Source organism: Parus major, chromosome 1, assembly GCF_001522545.3.
Source record: "Parus major isolate Abel chromosome 1, Parus_major1.1, whole genome shotgun sequence".
NCBI classification, from domain to species: Eukaryota; Metazoa; Chordata; class Aves; order Passeriformes; family Paridae; genus Parus; species Parus major.
Genome location: NC_031768.1, coordinates 98,293,742 through 98,314,888, shown reverse-complemented (window position 1 = coordinate 98,314,888; position 21,147 = coordinate 98,293,742). Strand labels below are relative to the sequence as shown.

The 21,147-nt window shown below is 37.1% G+C and overlaps 1 protein-coding gene across 2 annotated transcripts in view; it reads right to left on the bottom strand.

Annotated features, from left to right (window-relative positions):
- Nucleotides 1–20,753, bottom strand: part of MAP3K7CL (MAP3K7 C-terminal like) — a 32,794-nt gene extending 12,041 nt beyond the window's left edge. The window contains exons 1-5 of one of the 2 annotated variants that reach the window (XM_015645879.3): nucleotides 20,284–20,753; nucleotides 18,069–18,213; nucleotides 17,441–17,549; nucleotides 9,408–9,466; nucleotides 1,052–1,167 (exon numbers count right to left, since the gene is read on the bottom strand). In XM_015645879.3, coding sequence (XP_015501365.1) covers nucleotides 1,052–1,167; nucleotides 9,408–9,466; nucleotides 17,441–17,510 — 245 coding nt within the window. In that variant the 5' untranslated portion in view covers nucleotides 17,511–17,549; nucleotides 18,069–18,213; nucleotides 20,284–20,753. Of the gene's footprint in view, nucleotides 1–1,051; nucleotides 1,168–9,407; nucleotides 9,467–17,440; nucleotides 17,550–17,805; nucleotides 17,861–18,068; nucleotides 18,214–20,283 lie in introns of those variants that run through there. The other variant, XM_033518058.1, reaches the window with a different exon arrangement.
- Between the last annotated feature and the right edge of the window lie 394 nt (nucleotides 20,754–21,147).

The window sequence follows — 21,147 nt, the reverse complement described above, 5'->3', positions numbered from 1 at the left end:
TTCAAACCAAGACACCATGCAAACTTGGCTGAACTGCAAGGTCAGCTGGGCAGAGATTTACTACTCACCTTCTTTCCTCTCTCTGAGCTTCTTTTTCAGGTTTCTTGTGGAAAGGGACTGACAGCCACAGAGTGCCCTTTGCCATTTAATAGTCAGGTAAAAGATGACAGGGCTGTGAGTACAGGCCATAGACAAGAAAAAAAGTCTCCAGCTTATTCACTTTGGGTATGAACACCTGAAATGCCAATGTATATTGAACCAGTGTACACAAAAACAAAGCACCTCACAGAAACATGTTTTCTAATACTGTCAAACATTCAAAGCCTAAATGAGGATCCATTTTGTTCTTCAGTAAAGCGTGCAAAGTTTATTGAATAAAGTAAAATTGAAAAGGAACCTGCACCAGCTGAACTGGATTGTTATGTGACTTGGAGGCTTGTCAGTGAAGGTTTTAAGGGATATCCACAAAGGTGAGGGCCCAAAACTATGACAGCCCTTAGTGGCCTCAATTGATCCTATAGAACAATGGCCAACTTGTGCTCTTCTGTGACCATCAGGCAGTGGCATGAAATCATAGGATCATAGAATGGATTGGGGTAAAAGGGACCCCAAAGATAATGCAGTTCCAACCCCATGTCACAGGCAGGGGACACCTTCCACTAACCCAGCTTGCTCCAAGCCCTGTCCAGCCTGCCCTTGAACACTTCCAGGGATAGCACAGCCACAGCTTTTCTGGGCAACCTGTGCCAAGGCCTCAGTACCCTCACAGGGAAGAATTTCTTCCTAGTATCCCATCTATCCCTGCCCTCTGTCAGTTCGAAGCCATTCCCTTGTTCTGTCACTCCAGGCCCTTATAAATAGTCTCTCTTCATCTTGTAGTCTTCCTCCAGATAGTGGAAGGCCACATTTATAAGGTGTGTATAAATAAGTATATACATATATAGGTGTATATGTATATAAGGTCAGAACATACAATGTTAAACCTTCATGGTTCAAACAGGGTTTTACAAAGAGAATATAGGAGAGTAAATCCTTTGGGAAAGTTACTCACTTTCTTTCTTCCAGCAGAGCAATTTCTTTCTTGACCTCATGGTACTCTTCTGCTATTTTGCAGTGCTGTTTATACACCTGCATAGATTCCTTAGAGTCATGGCAGGGAGGCAGAGGCTTTAAGGAAAAAAAGAAGAAAAAACACCCCACTGCTTTTTGAATGAAATATTAGTTAAAAACCCACATATTTTGAAAGATACAATATTTATCTAAATTCCTGTGAGAATATCTAAAGATTTTATTCCCTTAACTGCAGTATATGGTCAGCTATTCCTAGTGATGGCCTTTCATGGAAGGGAAAAGTCTAAAACAGTTCCCTGTGTAAGAATATGCGTACAACTTCAAGCATATGCTTAAAACTTCAAACATTTTGAGAATTTTCAGAACTCTCCTTGTCAGCTTTGCAAAATATCCCTGAAGGTTTTTCAAATAATTTCCCCCTTATCTCCCTCTTTTTCAATTAGTGATAAGTAAATGCTAAAGATGATGCATTGGTCAGACCTATCACATATATTTTTACACTGCCAGGACATCATTGCAGCAAGATCAACTTCTTTTCAGTGCACACTGAATATAATAAATATGGCAAATAAAACCAAGCTGTCCTCAGACTCCTTATGTAAATTTAATCAAATTCTTGAAAATACATTTTGGTTAAATGTAGGTGCTTTTTGCTCCTTAAAAAATAATGCATCTTAATTCAGGCTTCAGGTTTGACTGCCACATTTTGGTTATAACACTTTTAGAAAGAATTTTTAAGTTATTAACCATGAATCTATTGACTGTAAGTGAACTCCAAATAGCATGCTTGAACCACCTGTTTGAAGTAATAGGAAACACTTAAAATAGTTCCTTTACTGCCCAGTTAAATAACATCCAGTTGTGTTTCACAATATTAGTAGATTATTTTGCATTTCTTCCTGTCCTTTATTAGGAAAAGAAAAGCACAAGCAGTCAGACTTTTCTTATTTATGATCTTGTAATCCTTTGTTTTATCTGGAGTGGAAATTTAAATTTTACTAAACATATTCAGAGACAAAGATAAAATCATTTTTGTTCAGGAGATGGGGTAAACTGGCATCAGACATAACCCAAAGCACAGATGTAAGTAATATATGGAGCTTGCAAGTACTTTTAGTTGATATGTGATTCTTCACTGAAATTTTAACACAGACACTCATATTCAACATTCAAAAACTGCTGCAGCAGAATTGTTTTACACCACATTGTTTCATTCTTCTTGATCTTGAAGATTTTTGGAACCCAGGAAAAGGGCAGCACAATATTTGATTAATCTAATCCCTAATAAAGGGCTTTTAATTGCATTTCAATGTGGATGAGCAATAGCACCATTCATATAGCCACCCAAATAATAAGCATAAATTTAGCAGGACTGAATATAGAAGTCTCAGTGCTCTAATCCAAGAATGCATGGACGAGCCAAAGCAGCATCTCTGCTATCTACCAGAGATCAGCCACCAACAAGTGCATCACAATAAAACCATTTTGAACAGTACCAAGGGAAAAGTCCCCAAACAGTGATACTTCAAAAGAAAAACAAAACAAAACAAAGTGAAAAACACCTTGGAATTTCTTCCAGTTTAGTTTCCCCTAATCTAGCTGGTTTAAACCAGTTTAAAAATTAAAACATTGTTCGGTTTCTATATTCCAGCTTCCCACTCAAAAGATATATATAGAGAGCGCTAAAAATTATCTAGTCATGCTGAAACTTAGTATCTAAGTCTCACTTAGAACCAGTTGCTGACTTTTAAACCCCTTCCTATTATTGTTTCCTCTTCAGTAACATTTTTTCTTACACTGATATTTTAGCATCTAAGTTAATTTATACAATCAGTTTAATAATTTCTGTTCATAAAATTCTTTTCAATTTGTCTGATGGTAGTAAGCACTATAGCAAGAATCTTTTAAATTATTAGTGTATTTTTCTTTAAAACATAAATGTGATTATGTTTTCAAATGAGTAGATAGAATATCTTTGGATCATATCATAGAGTGGTTTGGGCTGGAAAGGACCTTCAACAACATCTAATTCTATCCCCTTTGCCATGGGCAGGGACATCTTCCACTAGATCAGGTTGCTCCGAGCCCTGTCCAACCTGGCCTTGAACACTGCCAGGGATGGGGGAGCCAGAACTGGAGAATTTGGTTTGCTTCTCTTCTAAGAAAGGCTCCAGAGACAGTATCTACAACATCCATGAGTAACTTCTGGTCAGCAGGATACGAAACGGGCTTATTTAGCAAACACCTTCTACTGCAGTAACATGGGAAAAGGAGAGATACAAATCTCCATCCCACCTGGAAGGACTTTTTAAAATGTCTCTGGGAAGTACTGCAGATACTGCAGTACAGAATGCCCAATGGCATTCCGTGAAGTCTGTATAACATTTTTATGTTAAGAGGTTGCTAGTTTACCAAGGTGACTCATTTCAGAAGGCCTTAATTAAGTTAAATTTACAGAACGTTGCGGTTTTTTTTTCACTTAGAAGCAAACAGCCATACTTTGACTTCCTCTTAGGACAGACTGAGCTTGCTACTTTGAGAAGCACTTGCCTGTCCATGAATTAATATAAATAAAAGCATACCTGCTAGACAGGCAAAAAACATCCTTGCCAAAGTAAGTTACATTTAATGGCAACAGTTGCTACTTTTAATCCTGTTTATTTCAGGCTTCAGTGTCATCCACCCTCATTTTCCTGTGCTGGCAAAATATGCACATGCCAGCATCTCTGATTATGTTCACAAAGCTAGTAGTACAAAAGCTACAGCTATAAGTTATACTGGTGGACTGTCCTATTATGCTTCATTTTCAACAAAGTCTGATTTTTCCTTGTGTTTTGTTGAGTAACTCACTGTAACACTGACAAATGTTATACAGAATTCAGCAGGTAGATGCTAAGAGATCCTTTTATAGACTATCTTGTAACTGCACATATATATGTAGATGTTTACAAGACATATGCACTGTTTATTTAGGCTTTTGTTCAGAATCCAGAAGTGTAAGGTGTTGGAAGATGACATGCAAAAGCAGTTCATGAAGAAACAAAATCACAGATTTTGGTTTGGGTTGGAAGGGATCTGCTTTCCTTGTAGGAGAGGTGCTCCATTCCTCTAAACATCTGAGTGGCCTCCTCTCTGTCTAATTTATAGGGCAGGTTGAAGGAGGTCTTCTAAATAAAATCTTTTCTGGGGTGACACAGAATGAAAGTTTTCAGGTTTTTGGGGTTTTTTTTGCTTCACTCACATGACAAGTTCTTTTGCCTTGCCATATGAAAATCAGCATTCCATATTGCTATCCATTCCACAGTGCCACTCAACTGTTCAAAAACTTTAAAACAGTTAATTTTTTTGATTCACCAGTGTTTACTTGCATTTATGTATTTAACTGAGAAAAAAAAAATCTGAAAAAGCTGAAGTTTCCAGAAAAAAATGTATCAGAAAGTTTTTCCAGCTCACATTAATTTATCTAGAAGTCTTCAACACTTATCCAATTAAGGAGTGGTGTCTTGCTTTTTGTAAATTTGATAACTTTCAGCTGAACTCTTCTGGAAAACTGGAAAATACAATGTCAATATTTTGAATGTGGCCATTGTTCATTATATGGCCTTGTTCACTTTTCTATGACAGAAAAAATCACATTGTGCCAAGCAAAAATAGCACATTGCAGCTACTTTTTTGTTGTGAAAATGGAACTCTTCCACCAGTTTCAGATATCCATCTTAGGATACATCTAGTCTAGTCTAGTTTTACTGTGAAAGCAAACGGTTGTCTTTCCTACAAACATTCTCATCAAATGGATGAGAGCAATTTTGAGTTTTGCTCTCCTTCCTGGGAGATTTTTCATTCTTTTCTAACCTTAGTATGATGCTCTGACTTGGTGAACATGCATACATGCTAACATACATGCATAAAATTGTTTTACATAATCTAAGACCAAAGTTATCACAGCAGCTTTACAGGGGACTTATCAAGTTCATAGGCAATCAAAATCTAATAATACAGCGACACAGTGCTCTAGGAATTCTCATGGAAATCAATACATAGTAAAAATATTACAGCATCCTCTTTAAAAACACATAATGCTTTTGAACTTTCTAAAATAAATTCATGTGTCTAACAAGAATCCTGGCATTAAGTAGAAGCAATTAAAGTTCCAGAGTAAACAAGGTTTCTGCTAAATGCTTATATCATACACAACACACTGCCCCTTTCATAACATTTTCATTACTTCTTTTATATGAGCATACTCCACTAAAGCAAGAAAAACTATCCTTTGACTTAAAAAATTGATGTTATAAATGGTTGGAGCTTTTTCTCTGTTGCAGCAATTTTATAGTCATCTAACTACACAGGTTTGTAATACAAAATATGACATAAATGTCTCTCTCACAATTTCATGAGAAGAGATCACAGAACCATTGAATTGTCTTGTGTTGGAAAGGACTTTAGAGATCACCTCGTTCCAACCTCCTGCCAGGGACACCTTCCACTAGACCAGGTCAGTCAGAGCCCCATCCAACCTGTTTTTGAAAGATTAAGAATTATAGAACACCCTGTGTATCCATATGTGACTTGTGTTCTTCCCTCCTGAGGATCAAACTCTCAGCTGGAATAAAGACTTTGATGGAGAACAGAGAGATGAGCTGAGCAGGTCACAGGAAGTGCTGGAATGCGACAGGCAACGCACAGGACATAGCAATGCAGGTACTTAACACTAGATACCCTCCTCTCCATTCACTGACCTGAACAACAAGGCCTTGGATGCTGATGCATGTTTCTAAATACAGCAGATAACCCATAGTAAAGTGTCCATCAGAGGGGTCACTGTGCAGCTAAGCAAGGAAGTGCCTTCCTAGGACCTGCCTAGCTTTTACACAAAGCAAAGTTTAAAGATTCCCAGTGACAGGTGTAACCAGCCTACCCTTGCTGCACTTCCCACCACACTGGAGGGGGGAAAAACACCAAAGCCCAAATAAGCAGGTATTGCTTGTCAATGGGAAGAGAATAATTTCCAATACTGCAAAAAAAAGGAATTGAAAGCAAGAAGTTTGTTAATATGAGTATTGTTTCACTGATAACTTAGCAGGAAGTTATTTTAGTTGTATGTGTGATTCTTTTTTTTTTTTTTTAATAATAAAGCTGAAAATATAGCTTAAACTAATCTGTTCTCACATGTTGGGGCTTTCATGACTGGTTGACCACATACCAATTTTGATTTATAGTAGTTGAGTTGTTTTCTTACAAACTACTTCTTGGAATGTGTGGGAAAACGTAACATTCAAAAAGTAATTAGAAAATAAAACATGTTAGTCTGAAGCTAGCTAGTACATCAGAACACACAGACTGATCATTTTTATTCTTCAGAAAGAAGCTGCAACTAGAACTGTCCTTTAGTAAGAGTCTTTACAGGGAATTAGCTTTTTCACTAAGTCTCCTAGAAGGACCTTTTCTCCAGGCAATCCCACCTCCACCTCTGTAGAGCTGAGTGCTTGGACAGCAGGGTTTGTTACCCTGCCAAGGGGAGGCTGCACTGAACTTTGCCCTGCCATCTGATGCTGCTGCCCAGGGAATAGGTATGGAAGGATTGTGGGAGGAAAAGTGGGACCAGTAGGTAATTCTGCTCAAATAGCCACGTTGTCTGCCAAGGCCTAACATAGGAGGACGAGGGCTTGAAGCCTAAAACAGAGGTGCAAATTGCTTGGTACTCAGGCTGTGGTCTGCTGCCTGCATACATAGAATTCTAAGGCTCTGATTTTCCAAGTGACTCGCTGAACTTACATAGCTTTCAAGTTGCTTTCAAAATCCAGCTTAAAGATCAGCTAATTTAGGCTTTTTGTTTGCTTGTTTGTTTTTAAAACAGGTTTCAAAATTTTTCTTTGAATGCTTGAAATCTGTAGTTATTACCTTTTTTTTAAGGTGCTTATTACTATATAGCCACATAACCTGCATTTATAGTTTGCTTCTTTAAATAAAATTCAAATGTTTCTGACTGTATTTATGGCACACTGGTGAAAATCTTGTGGCTCTAAGATATGGTATTTTTATTATGAACATATGTACCAGCATTCTTACAAATTCAAGCATTTCAGGCTGCTATTGCCACAGTTGATTAAAAGGTTCATTAACACAGCCCTTCATGTGTGTGCTCTATATTAATGCACTTTGGGACAGAAAAAAGCATGGATGGAATGACAAGGGACAGCACTGTTAACTACTTCTGTAGGTTCTGGTGAAGCCCATCTTACTTGTTTCTGTAATACAGGAGCTACCTGTTTCAAAGCTGGCATGAGTTGCAAGCATATGCCATACAGTTCTGATAAACCTGCAGCAGTTTGGGTTGTAGCAATTGAAAAAAACCACAATTATTAAGACATCTAACAAGGTAAATGATAACTTTGCAACAGTTATTGCTTGTTTGAAATTTTAAAGCAGACTAAAAATATTGTAATTACAATAAATAGTTATCACATGAAGCTGTGATACAGATTGACAAAAATAAGGAAATTCAAGTTTTTATTGCTAAATGTGAATGCAACCTCTGCATCAGCTCAGAATCCTGTATTGATTTCACTGCCCTTGGATGAACAGAAAGGCATTAAAATATAAATATGCACATAAACTAAAAAAGCTAAAGGATTAAGTGCTACCAAAAAAGTTATACTCTTGAAGTGCTTGAGTCAGACAGGTAGTTCTCATAAGTTATCCTTTCAGCTACCCTGGTATTACCAAGAGAGTTTATAAAGGATAATAAAAAGAACATTACATGAATGAAAGCCTTTGTTTCTTTGTTATCATACTGAAATGGTGAGAATAAAGGAAAGTGTTTTTGAAACAAATGTCAAGTATTTAACAGACCAATTGGGTACATTTAGTGGGATTGTGCTAGTGTGTACTTAAAAACTTTTACTGAAGGACTATTATCTATCCAGCACACTTGAATGCTTCCAGAGGAGCATTTTCAGCCTATAATGAAATTTCATATTTAGAATATATTATAGGTTCCAGAAATGTAGAAGTCATAAAAGTCATAATAAAAACACCATTGCTTGTCCTGCAGAGTACTTATATATAATGCTAGTAATTTTGTTTTTATGTATCAACAGCAGCAATAATAATCATACTTTGCTCTTTTAGAGAAATCTTCACCCACTGGTCTTAATGCTCTTTAACAAAAAAAAGTAAAAATTATTAACCTAATTATTAATAATAACCTAATTATTAATATTAACTCTTTCAGAGATTAATAGAGTGATGAAGCAACTCCAGGATTAGGCAATGTGTCACTGAGAGAGCTGGAAACAAAATGCAGGTTCTTTACTTTCAATTAAGTGCTCCAGCCATGAAACATGATTGCTTTTTTCAAAATGAATTATTCTAAGGAGAAAAAATACCAATCATATTTGCTGCACTGGAAGGTTAGTGGAACAAAGAGGTTAGCATACTAGCCAGTTCCTTTTGTCCCAAATATTAAGCTATTATTAATTCCTACTTATGCTTAAAGAACCTGCCATATCCTCAGGATGAGAGGGATAGAGCAAGAAGAGTCTGTATTCCTCCATTCTTTTCTCAGTCATCCTTTTGATGAGAGCAGGAGGACAGAAGTGTCAGCCCTTGAAGTCAGCAGCCCTCCCATGCTGTTTCACAAGTTGATGGGTACAGGAAAGATGACATTATTGGACAATGGATGGTCTACTAATGTTTTTCTCAATTTACAGTCAGGAAACAACTCCCTTCATAGTGAAATATCAGAGTAGGTCTGAATGCTCCTGGGAAAGCAGATGACCTGAAGTAGTCTACAAAAGCCAGCAAACACACCAGAACCACCACAGAGGAAAGGGAAATAATCCCTGGATGCAGAACTGTCTTTGTGCCCGGTGAACCATGGAGTTGCCATCAACTGCTCACTGTCCAGTATATTGTGGCCCATCATCCTATGCTGAAAAATCAGACTGGTCACCAAAGAATTCTCTTGGAACGCTTCTGAAAAAGCTGATGGTATCAGTCAGCACAGCTTGCAGGCATCAGGATGTATAATGCCTGTCTCATTCCTTCTCCCATCAATTGAACAAGAACTTTCCTCATTGCAGGAATTGGATAGAAAATCTTAAAAGCAGACAAGATTGTTAAAATAGCAATTTCTCTGCAGTTGGACTAAAAATTTTCTGTAGATCTTGAAAAGACAATGTTTTCTTCTATGGATATATATGACCTTATTAAATGTTAATGGGCTAGAAAAGCACCACTAAACACTTCCACCATAGTGTAAAAACCAAAGGCTTTTTACAAGAACAAATACAGTGAATGTGAAGTAGAACTGTCATAAGAGAAGAAAAGTTTACCTGCAGCTGCTGATCTAGTTCTGGAAATGCCAAAGAGAAGTTTTCAGGGGAAGCATCATCTAAAAGGTAAACACGATGTTAGAAGTCATTGTATACCAAAGAAGGCATTTCAAGCAATCTGTTTGATGAAGTTCTATTTTGCATATACGGACAGTAATATAGCAAACCCGAAAACACCTCCACATCTTATCTTTTACACTTGAGATGCCTCAGTAGAATCCTTGAAAATACTAGTGGTTGGTAATAAAATAAGTTTACATTCTGGAAATACAGCAAGTCTATTTTGCATTGCAGTGACTAAGAAACAAAGCAGTTAGTCCAGTAGAACATGTGATAATTTAATAAAACAAATCTAAACTGTTTTTCTTCCTGAGCTCTCTCCATCACACTGCTAAGTAAAGGACTGTCTTAAAGGACTTTAACCTGTCAATTACAATCCTTGTGGGCTGAAGTTAGTTCAATCACGACAACAAACCAAGCTGTGTTTTATTTATTTGGTTGGTTGGTGTTTTTTGTTGTTGTTGTTGTTTGTCTGTTTATTTTTGTTTATTTTTAGTACAGACTTCCAGCAAAGGTGGGACAGATTGTGCCAGTTATGTCAGGGTTGTGATGTGGACACCTGCCCACTAGTAGCTGGACTGAGATCAGAAATATGAATCACACTTGGTAGCGCCAGTGCAATATTTCTTTCTTAGTGACTTTCACACTCTCAGTTTTGCATCGGATTATGATGACTTTATTCATCTTACTACAGGTTATGGGAGGTGAGGAGAGTGTTACTATTAGCTTACAGTCAGTTGTTTGTAATGTGTCAAAATTAAATAAGAATGACTCTTACAGGAGAAAATTGTTAACACATTTCAGATCCTGCAACCTTCTGTGTACTTAGAGACTTGAACACAGCAACAAAGCCCCAAAAAGATCAAGAGGACCTCATAACAAAACAGGATTCTAAAAGAGTACAGGCTAGGATGTAAATTATTTTTCAAATAGTTGCTATCTCTTTCTCCTGATGCCTGTGGTTATACAGAAATGGAAGCTGGGGGGAGAAAGTAGAATAAGTCACCTTATCCTGTGAAAAATAAACATACTGGCTTACACTGGTCACAGCTTTGCTCAATAATACAGCTAGAGCCAGGCAGTCTCTGGGAAGAGATGTTCAGAGAAGAAGAAAAAATATAGTGATACCAAAGCAAAAGCTCTTGAACTTCCTCAGAAAACAAAGTGAAGTTTCTGCATTTTCATGGAGTAGTTGTCTTGCTAGCATTACCAAAAAGTCATACCCATGTCATGTGAGTGTCCCCCTTCTTTCTTCACACCATATGTCAAGCATGTCCATTCTGGAAAATACTTAAATTGCTTTAATTGTATAGAATTGTACCATGCTAATATGCAAGTGTTTACCTTTAATTTGCTACTGCTTTCTTGTACAAGATATAAATAGACTAACATGCTAAAAGAAGAAAGATGAGTCGTATGGCAAGGCTAAAAGGAAGGACAGAATAAGACTCAGTCTGACTAGGGCTTCAGCTGCTCTACAAGTATTTGGCTGAATAGCTGCTAAATATTCTGACAGAGATATTGGACCAGAGTCATGGGTGGCAGTTAAACTGCTATTTGTTTTGGCAATTCCAGCAGTACAGTCTTTGGTAGTGTAGCTTTATGGAGGGATCTTGAACACCTTTGAAATTCAGAAAAAGATAGCAAAAGCAACACTCCAAATGATTAAAAAAATTTTGAAGAAACATCAGACAGTAATTACATTTTCAGAGCATCAGATATTAATAAGAAAATTAATGCACTATCAGAATATTGGAAAATAAATTGGATCATACTCCTACAGGAACCAGTTAAAAATTTTGGAAGTACTTTTTAAAGGATGGAATAGAGAGAGAAATTAACGGAGAGGAAATCCTTTCAATAAACAGATGTTCCCTGCTTATTTTTTGAACTCAAGTGACTGAGTCAATGGTACTAAAAATAGAATGTACTGGTATCCTAACCATTATGACATACCATAGTACATTTTATAATGGGCTTGCCCTAGCATCTATTGAACAGCTGCTAGGGTTTTTTTTAGTTATACTAGTTTAAGACTTGTTTAAATCATCATCTGATGTGCAGAACACCATTGAGAAATGCTACAGACTTCAGTGTTTTGAAATTATCCTGAGTTCCTAATTCTCTTAGGCTCTTTTGAGCATTTCAGCTGAAGTATTTAGTTAACAAAAATAAACAGAAATCCTCATAGCTAACTGCAATCTTGTTTTTCACAAAAAGATCAGCAAAAGCCTTTCCCCACAGCTTTCAGTGAAATAAATTATTGCCCCAGAGCAGTCTTTATTTCACTGTTGTCAAAGTAACAACCACAACAATAACAATAAAACCCACTCGGTAATGATGAAACCTTAAATTTCACACAAGAGGAAAGCAAATTAAAGCACTCATTTGCCTCTTAAAAATTTTGAGGGTGTTTTCAGGAAGAGGAAAGATACAAACTCTTCCATTTTTTTCTGAAGAACTGCTATTGCCCTTACACACAGAATACCAGTCAAAATCACATTGACTTCTAGCCTTAAAAATCTATTGACTCTGAAAATCAAAAAATAAAAGACTCAAATGCCAAGGAAATGATTCTGAAGATCAAAACATTCTCTGAACAATCTCCTGATCTGTGTTTATTTTCTCTCTACCTCTCCTTAACTAGAACACAAAACTCTGAAATACCACTCTTTCCCCTTTTCTCAATTAATTATCAATTTTTAATTAAAATCTAGATTATTATAAGGAATCACTGATATAATCAAAGACCCCTTTTATAAAAGAGTTAGTGGCTTTTCTGTACCACAAATCTCTGAAAATATCTAGGCAGATTCTTCACCAGGTAAAAACAACCTCTCATCCCTAAAGTCACTATAAAAATACATAAGGAAAAATGATTTATAATTCAAGCTCAGTGTTGAAAACTTATTTCATTTAAAATAAAAATATATTTAAAATCAGAGAAAGCAACTCACTGCACCTGAAAATGAGTCAAGATTTTGGTCAAAAGGAAGTAAGAAAGGAGGGAAAACCTACATGTGCATATTATGGCCATACCAGCAAACTCAACAGCACTATCCTGTGATGTGGAAGAATCAGAGCAGGGATTTCATTACAGCTTAATATATCTTAATATATCTGTAACATAATTTCTGAATGAGTAGCATTTCCTGATTTCCCATGGATCCCAAATCTAATTTTGCAGTTCTATACTTAAAAATGCCCTTAAGTCCTGCATCCTGGATAAAACCTATGTGTTCTTAACTAAAGATTCAATTCATGTGCATGAAATAGTGTGATTTTCATGTTTGTTTCATGAGGTTTAGATGATCAACTTGGCTAGTTGCTGAAAACTGTCATTTGTAACAAAGAGCATCTGAACTCTATTAACACTGATTGTACAAAAAGTTCACTACTAGCCCTGATACATGCTAAAGTTGCACATTTGAGAATGAAGCTTGATTTCTGGAAAGCTTCACTTCTTTAATCATGTTCTGGCCTCCTGGGGATTCCAACATCCCAGACCTCCATCATGTAGTCAAATGAGAGAAATCCTTCACATGTTGCTGACTGACACAGTGTCTGGCACAATGAAGTGTAATACCTAAATCTTTTCCTATATGGCTGTTCCATTTAACTAAACTGTGAGCTAAAGGCAGTAAATCCTTTAAGAACAACATCTGATTCACTTGCAGTATAATCTTAAAAATTAGTTTCTCTATGATCTTCACTTAGATAGACAGAAATAGAATATAAAAAAATTAAATGTGTTGAAAGCACATTAAGGTTGCTAAATCAAGCACTTGAAACTTAGGAAATGCCAATCACAGCTCTGCTTCCTTGAGTAACTGAGTTATGATCCAGTATTTAATTATACAGTCAGGTCCTATTTTTTTTTCCTCCTACATGTGTGGGCCAATGTATTCAGATCTCCCCTTCTAAATTAAAGAATTAAATTGGTAACATAAGTAGGTTGCTATCCTGTAAGTGGATCAGCCCTTGCACAGGAAAAGTGCTCAAACTGAACTGAACACTGAACAACAAGCATCACAAGTTGCCCAAACAACAGTGGCAAACTGCCTGTCAGGGTCCAGTCTTGGCCCTGGGAGGGCTGTGATATCCAGCAGCTCTGGGCCTGGATACTGACAGACAAGCATAGACTCATCAGATTCATCCTGGAAGGCTGTGTGGCTAAGTGACTGCGACTTGGCACTGCTCTGTGGAGCTCCAGGGCTTCTATTCACAGCCCTGCCCGACACGACCTTACACAACCTCGCAGTTACCTCACTCGTAAAATAGTGGGGAACGGTCACTGCCGCACCCAGGAATAGGATGTGAAGGCTTGCTCAATAATAAGAGTTGTGGACCTCCCAAAAATAGAAACAGTCCATAATGGAACAGGTAAGAGCAAAATCCTTCTATTTCATATACCACCACTCAAGACTGAGTATCCTGAGATGAATGTCCCTTTGAGAATATCTCACCTGATTTCCCACCTAATTCCCCAAGAACCGAGCCCTGTAGATTTGGTGAAGATTTAGGAAATTAGCTCTGTAAATTTTAGCCATATATTTTAGCAATCCTTGCTGTTTGACAATCAATGTGCTGGAAAACTTCTGTGGCCATTATAACCAATATGAGGGTGGGGTAGGAATCTGAAGGTTGTTTTTGAAGAAGCAACCACAGCAAAACAGTCTTGCATGTTAAACTAGAAAAGCAAAAATTTCCTTGTAGGCACTAGGATAATGAGCATAAAGAGGAGTAAAATAAGTAATTTTGCGATGCTTGCAAAAATATGACACTGTTCCACTGTCTGTCAGGTTCATTAGGAGGTGTATGTTTTGTCTTTGTTGTCAGTGATTTTTCTGGAAAGTACTATCAGAGGTAGACTAAGTTAAAATTAAAGAAGTCACTAACAATTTCAGACACAGTCATTTATCACTGCATACTATGAGCAGAACTTTTCAGCTAGATTCAAGCTTTTATTCTAGGAGGCAAGGTGAAGAGTTATGAACTTACAAATCTTCCCTTTGAACTATTACACAAAATAAATCCAGCTGTCTAAATTCCATGAAGTTCACATATTTTTAAGATTGATAAAAATTAGGAGATAGTGAATTTCACCAGTTAAATGAAATTGATGCTGACAAACCACAATGAATTTTCAACTCTGGAACACTTAGTTGAATTTTGGAACACAACATTCAGTTCAAGCTGCATTAATTTCCAAGTGATGTAAGGTAGGTGGAAATAGTATATTTCTAATTAATTACTTTAAAATGGTACCTTAAGTCAAACTGTTACAACACAGTGTGCAATACACCCTGGGAAACATGTATTAGTGAACATCAGTGAAAGAGCCATATATAGACATTTACATATACAGAAATAAGAGACACAATAAAACTGTCTTCTTACATAGCAGCCACTGATGGGCTGCTCCTGAGACTTTTAAGGAACTGATTACTCTACTTTTACATCAAAAATACCTCACAAAGCTGGCCAGAATTTCAGTCATCAGGGGTTGACTGACAAATAATGTAAGGCACATTATTTCTTGTACACTCAGGATAAGCCAGCTCTGGTCTTGTAGTTCAGTTAACACAAAGTAACTTCTTCTCATAAGCTGAGAGTAGTTTTTCCTTTCACTGCTCCTCACACCCACTGCTTGGTTACAATCCTAGCCAGTGAGATAATTGCTAACCAGAAGAAACATTCCAATTCCTCTTTTTATATCCAGTTATGCTGTCAGTTCCTCCTCATAAGCAGTTGCACAGCCCCCGGAAGGAGAATGCAGCCTTGCTTGGTGAAATGTGTCACCATGTCTTTCAAGTGAGGTAGAATTTAGGGAAAAGCTTAAGTCAGAGAGATTTCCTCACCACTTAGCCCTTGCCAAGAACTTACTATATCCTAGCAGTGCATGAGCTTCAGCTGATGCTTTACTATCAAACATCAGGTAACTCCTGTTCAAACTTCACTTTGAACTGAAAGCAAATATCATTGTCCATGAGAAAAAAAAGGTGAAAAAATATAAAAGAGTAAGGGGGAAAAAAAAGCACCTGCTAAGGAATACCTAAAGGTCTATCTGTTGAATGTTTTTGTAGCTCATCTTAAAAAAAAGGTGTTAAATATTTATTTGTACACTCTTGGTTCAACTGTGGTTTGCTGGAAATTTTCACACCTATTAAAAGCTTATTTTCTTTGCCTTCTAGAAATATATCTAACATAAAAATGCTTGAAGTTCTCATGACATAGTAAAACAATAATGTTAGTTTACACCTCCTGGTAGCCCCCAAAGGGATGTGATGCAGAGGGGAACATGGCACTCACTGGTTGCTGGTTTTTTTTTGATCTGCACTCACAAAGATTCTGGATTGCATACTGCAAGAACATTTGTATATAGACAATAAAGCATTCAAAATATTAACAATTTTAACATTTGGAACAATTTAACAATATGTAGAAGGAAAAGATTACCTTTCTGTAATTGAGTTTATTTTTGTAAATGTTAAGAGAGAGGCTGCAATTATTAGCAGGGTAAAAAAGTAAAAAATAAAATATGATGCAATGTCAAGGAAGTGAGGCTTCCTGCCTTTCATGTCCCCTTCTTCCAAGCTATTCACAACCTTGTCATTTCCTACTGCCGTCTCTTGTCACAAACCACTCTGCTCTCTTTGATTTTCCCATGGTCTCAGCTTTCCCTGACTTGTTTTCAGTGTCTCACATTAGCATTCTCTTTTCATAATTTGTAAAAGCACTCCCCTTCCTTTTACATTTCTCTTCAAGACCTATTTATGCTATAATTGCTGCAAGAAATTTACCATGTGACTGTGCCTTGAGAGAAGCGAATGATTCCTTACTGCTTTCTGAAATAAAAATGTAATTACTAGGTTATTTTAATTTATGAAAAAGGGTATATAAATTACCATGTGTTTCTTTATATTCCTTGTCCCAATCTTTCTTTGTCACTCATCTTTATGAATTGCAAGTTAGATTTAATAATATATGAAGATATTTGGTTTTTAATTCCCTTGCTTAGGGGATGAGATTATATTTCAGTATTGTAGCTGAAAATTAATAATACACAACAATTAGCTAGGACAGATAATGCATATTCTAAAATATTTTTAAAATAGAAAATTGCATTCAAGCTGAGATTCTGTTCACACAAACCTCAGGCAGTGACCTCACACATTATCCTACAATGCATGGAGTCTCATAAAGCACTTAACAGCCTAGGTTTCAGCTGTCCTTTACCTCATGCCATAAACACATCTCAGTCCTGACTCCACGCGCTCACCTTTATCAAAAGCAACAGCCAACTTTTTTTGGATGCTTTTCAGATTCCCCTTTGATTTATTTAATTTTGACTTTCACTGTTTGGCAACAGCTCTCTGGTTCTTAATAATATTGAAGGTGCAAACCAATAATATTTATCTACTCTAAAGCGTCCATGTGTTTACATAGCTTAATACTCCCTCTGCACAAGCTGATAGGACAAACATCAATGAAATTTCTGCTGCTGTCTCAGAGAACATGCCATGTGGGGCACCTGTTTCCTGAAACCTTTCACCAAGCTGGGCATGTGTGGCACTTTCCAACCTTCCTCCTAGAAAAAGTCTCTTCCTGCTCTAGGCTCATGCAAGTTTTTCCTTTTACTTTTCTTGTTTTACCATTCCACAAAATCAGACATACTGCATATGTAGGTAAATATGATAGTTAATTGCAGTCCTAATTGCATTCCACAAACCACTGAAAGAAAGTAAAGATGTAAATTGTCAATCTAGTGGGTTTAGTCTAATGAAATTGTTAATGGAAACATTAAAAGTTATCAGACAGGAAAACTGATCACATGCTACCACTTAGAAAAAAAAAATCCATCCATTACACTGGACTAGGTTTGATATTGTAAACACTGGTAAGTTAATGTAAAATTTAAAAGCAGTTGTGGTTTAAATTTAAAAGCACTGTGTTTTAACTCCATAAATTACCTGGGGAATCATTAAGGCTGAAGGCAATTCGTACTGGCTTATCAGCAGGTACCCTGGCAGTGGTGATCATGTGGGCACTTGAGTCAATGCTTTTACTTGTTTGTTCCAGCTGCAATAATACAAAAAAATATATTTATTACAGAGCACGTGACATCATTCAACAAATGAGTTTTAATGCTTTTCATGCACTCACAGCTGCCTTTCCCATCCTAGCTAAGCAATGTTTAGAATCAAAGTCAAGGGAGCGCCATTTCACTTTTCCATTTAAAAAGAATTTAAGTGAAATTCAGTGCAGAGACTCCTTTTATTTTTGCTATTTATAGATTAGAAAGAATGATGGCAAAGGTAGCTGCCTCTCTTCTCACCTGCTTGCTCCCCGCCATTGCCCCTTCAGCAAGCCTTGACTCGTGGCAATGCTGCCTGGTTCTGAAGGTGAAGAAGGAAGAAGGGGTGGGGAGTTGAGAGTAACATGACCCCAAGCCTGCCCTGTGATTGGAACCGTGCACACCACTCCACATGGTGTCAATGAGGAGGCACTCATCCTCCTACCTTCCACCCATACTCCCCCAGTCCAACCGTGCCTGCAAGTCACACACTTCATGACCAAAAATTCATGGTGTCTCCAAACCTTGGTGGTGATTCTTCAGTGGAAGCCTGTGCAGGTGTAGGGGTCTGTCTGCATGGATTTGGCTCCTGGGTTGGGACCTTACTCAGTCTTCCGTCTTTCTTCTGAGACCATCAATTCCAAAAAGTGATTTTACTGTGATGAAATCCTGTCCATTAAGAAAACTGCTAGTTCATTTCAAATATGGCACTAAAGAATTGTTGAGCAACAAAAGAATTAGCTACTTTCTAATCGTGTAATTAAAACATCTCTGTGCCCTGAAAAGTTGTACTCTGAGTTCTACTATGTATATTTAACCTTTTGAGTGAACAGTTTTGGTTAAACCCTATTGAATAGCTGAATGCAAACAATCCCCTTGATTATCTAACACAAGCGCTGCTAAAATTAAAAAAAGATTAATCTTCTCATGAGCACCATGTGTGGAGAATGTGAAGACAGTGGGACTTTCTGCATGCAAAAGATGTACCCATAAAGAAATTATTTTAGGACTCTGGACTGATATCCAGCACGCATTGTATTCATACCAAATATGTGGACAATTATGCTTTTAAGTTACAGTAAAAACTTCTCAGAGATTTAGAAACCAAATTAATCAGAAAAATACAGTGGATTTACTAATTCATTGTCAGCAGACACCAGAGCATTTAGCTAATGAAAACAAGAGCCAGTTTCCTAAGCCAGTAGTCTTGCATTTTTTCAGTAGCTATTGTATTGCATGAAAATTCTACCAAGTCATTCTAATTCATACTGAATTATTTGTCAGTCTCAAAAAGTCAATAGAACAGAACACTGTTTCAGGAGTATAATCTTCCTTGGTGGTGCACAAGTGAATCAAACACTTCTCTGGCATCATTGCCATGCAATCAGTGGAAGAGGATCAAATTTGGTTTGATTTCAGAATTTCTTATTTATTTGCTTTGTCTCTTTCGATATTTAGCTAGCAGAGTGATATGGTTACTTGTTATTTGAAGTGCATAATCTTTTCTTACAACAAAAACAAATAATTTAAAATCCTTACTTTGAATAAATTTTATTTGAAGCTAAAAGTGTATCTTTCTGCTAGTATACAAAGGGTATCAGGGATTGATCTTAATTCCCCATTACTAGTATTAAAGACCTACAAAAATGGAACTGTTATCTATGGAGCACAGGCAAAGAAAAGCCAAATAAATTGCAGCCATGTATGCTTTTAGATTCAAGAAAGGACCCTTGGAGTCAACTGAAATATTTTATTTTGAAGTGCATTGCATCAGAGTGAACAATTTTTACCTTCGAAGCATTCAAGATCTCTTCTCCACCCTCACTTTATAAGAAACATCCAAAACATCTCATTGTTTTAAAAATGCAACAGAATGACCAATGAAAAATTCTTTAACATATTTCCCTTCCTTACTTCTCAATAACAGGTAAAGAAAAAACCCCTCAGAATGATGAGATTTTGAGTGGCAAACAAATTCTTAAAACAATGTTGTTCATTGTTCTGTGCTGTTCATACACTTTTCCCTGACATTGACTATCTCAAGTAGTCTTCCTCATAAGAGCATACTTCACATTTCACATCATAGCCTAAGAAATTAAAATTATATGTTCTACTAGAGTTTTTAAAGTTTCCATAACAATGTTGCTACAAGACTGTTATTTTATCCCAATCACATACTCTGTGGTGTGCAAGGTTTTTGAATTAACTCTTTTAACCATCTACTTACTCTGTGAGGGCAAAAATCAATGCCTTGTCAGTAAGAAATGGTGATTTCTATTGAAACACAAAAGAAAGTTTTCATTTGATTTTAATTCAGAAAAAAAATAATTCATGTTTATACACAGCATTTACCCTGTTATGATTTTTTTGATATTGCATTTATCCCTTTGCTCCTTTTTTTGTGAAATCCTCCAGCTCTTCATGACAAAAAGCAATCACAGAGAACAGAGAATGATGGAAGAAGCCTGTGTGCAAACAAGGTGGTATTAGGAAACATGCAGACCAACTGCTCCCAATTTCCCACATGCTTTCTCCATGGATGAAGAACAGTATCTCTTTAGACAGAGATGAGAGTGAGTGGGCAACCTGGAACTGAATGAGATTTAATTTGCAGCTCTCATCTTCCCAACAATTGCCTATAGAACTGTCTGGCTGCTGTTCCTCTGTAAAAAACCTGCAGCAGAACTCAGATTAAATGCTGTTACAGCTCTATGGATTTTTTCACACCTGTTGCCTTACCTCACTTAGCGGAGTGTCTGCACTTGTATAATCCAGGGCCAGCCACTGCCTTGGCTTGTCGTTGCCTTTATGGAGTAAAGCTTCAATAAAAGAAAAGGCTGCACCTGCTGCATAGCAACAAACTGACAAGGTCTGAGAAGCTGAGACAGCTGTCAGGGCAACAAGCTGCTACCTGCACTTCCCATAGGCTTTGCTGTCTCAAAAGATAACCCTTTTCCACGTTTCTCAACAATTCTGCTTTTCCTTCCTTGCCTTGCCCGGGATGAGGGATTAGGATGCTGTCACACTTCAGGGAGTGTAAAAAATCCTTCTGTCACAGGCATTATTAAGCAGCAAACTGTTGTGAGCCCAAGATTTTTAATTCATTAGTCCTGGCAAACCTGAAATACAAACAGACTTGCTTCATAGGACAGGAATGTTTTCAGCATGACCCAATCAGTGTCTGTGTCTATTCCAGCAAACTGGCAAAGATAGCATGACTCCAGTCAGCAAAAATGTCTGCAGCTCCAATCAGCTTGGGCTGACGCTGCCAACTTGGACTGGCTACAGGCACACTCGCAAATGATAGCAGTGACTATCAAAGCTAACAACAACTGATGGGCTTGGTCTTTCAGGCTTACCTTTGTGTTGGTTTTGGCTAAACCAGGATTGTTTAAGAACAGCCACTAGCCCTTCTCTTCTGAGGAGATAACAAGCAAATTTCAGAATGTGTAGGCTGTAAAAGCAGATGTATTTATAGATCAGCCAGAGATGGCAGTGATAAATGAAGCTGATTCAATCAGAGATTTGCCTGAACTCAGAGGATTTCCCAGTGTGATTTCAGATAGCTTTTTCTTTTCAAACTACTGACAAGCAATTTAATAG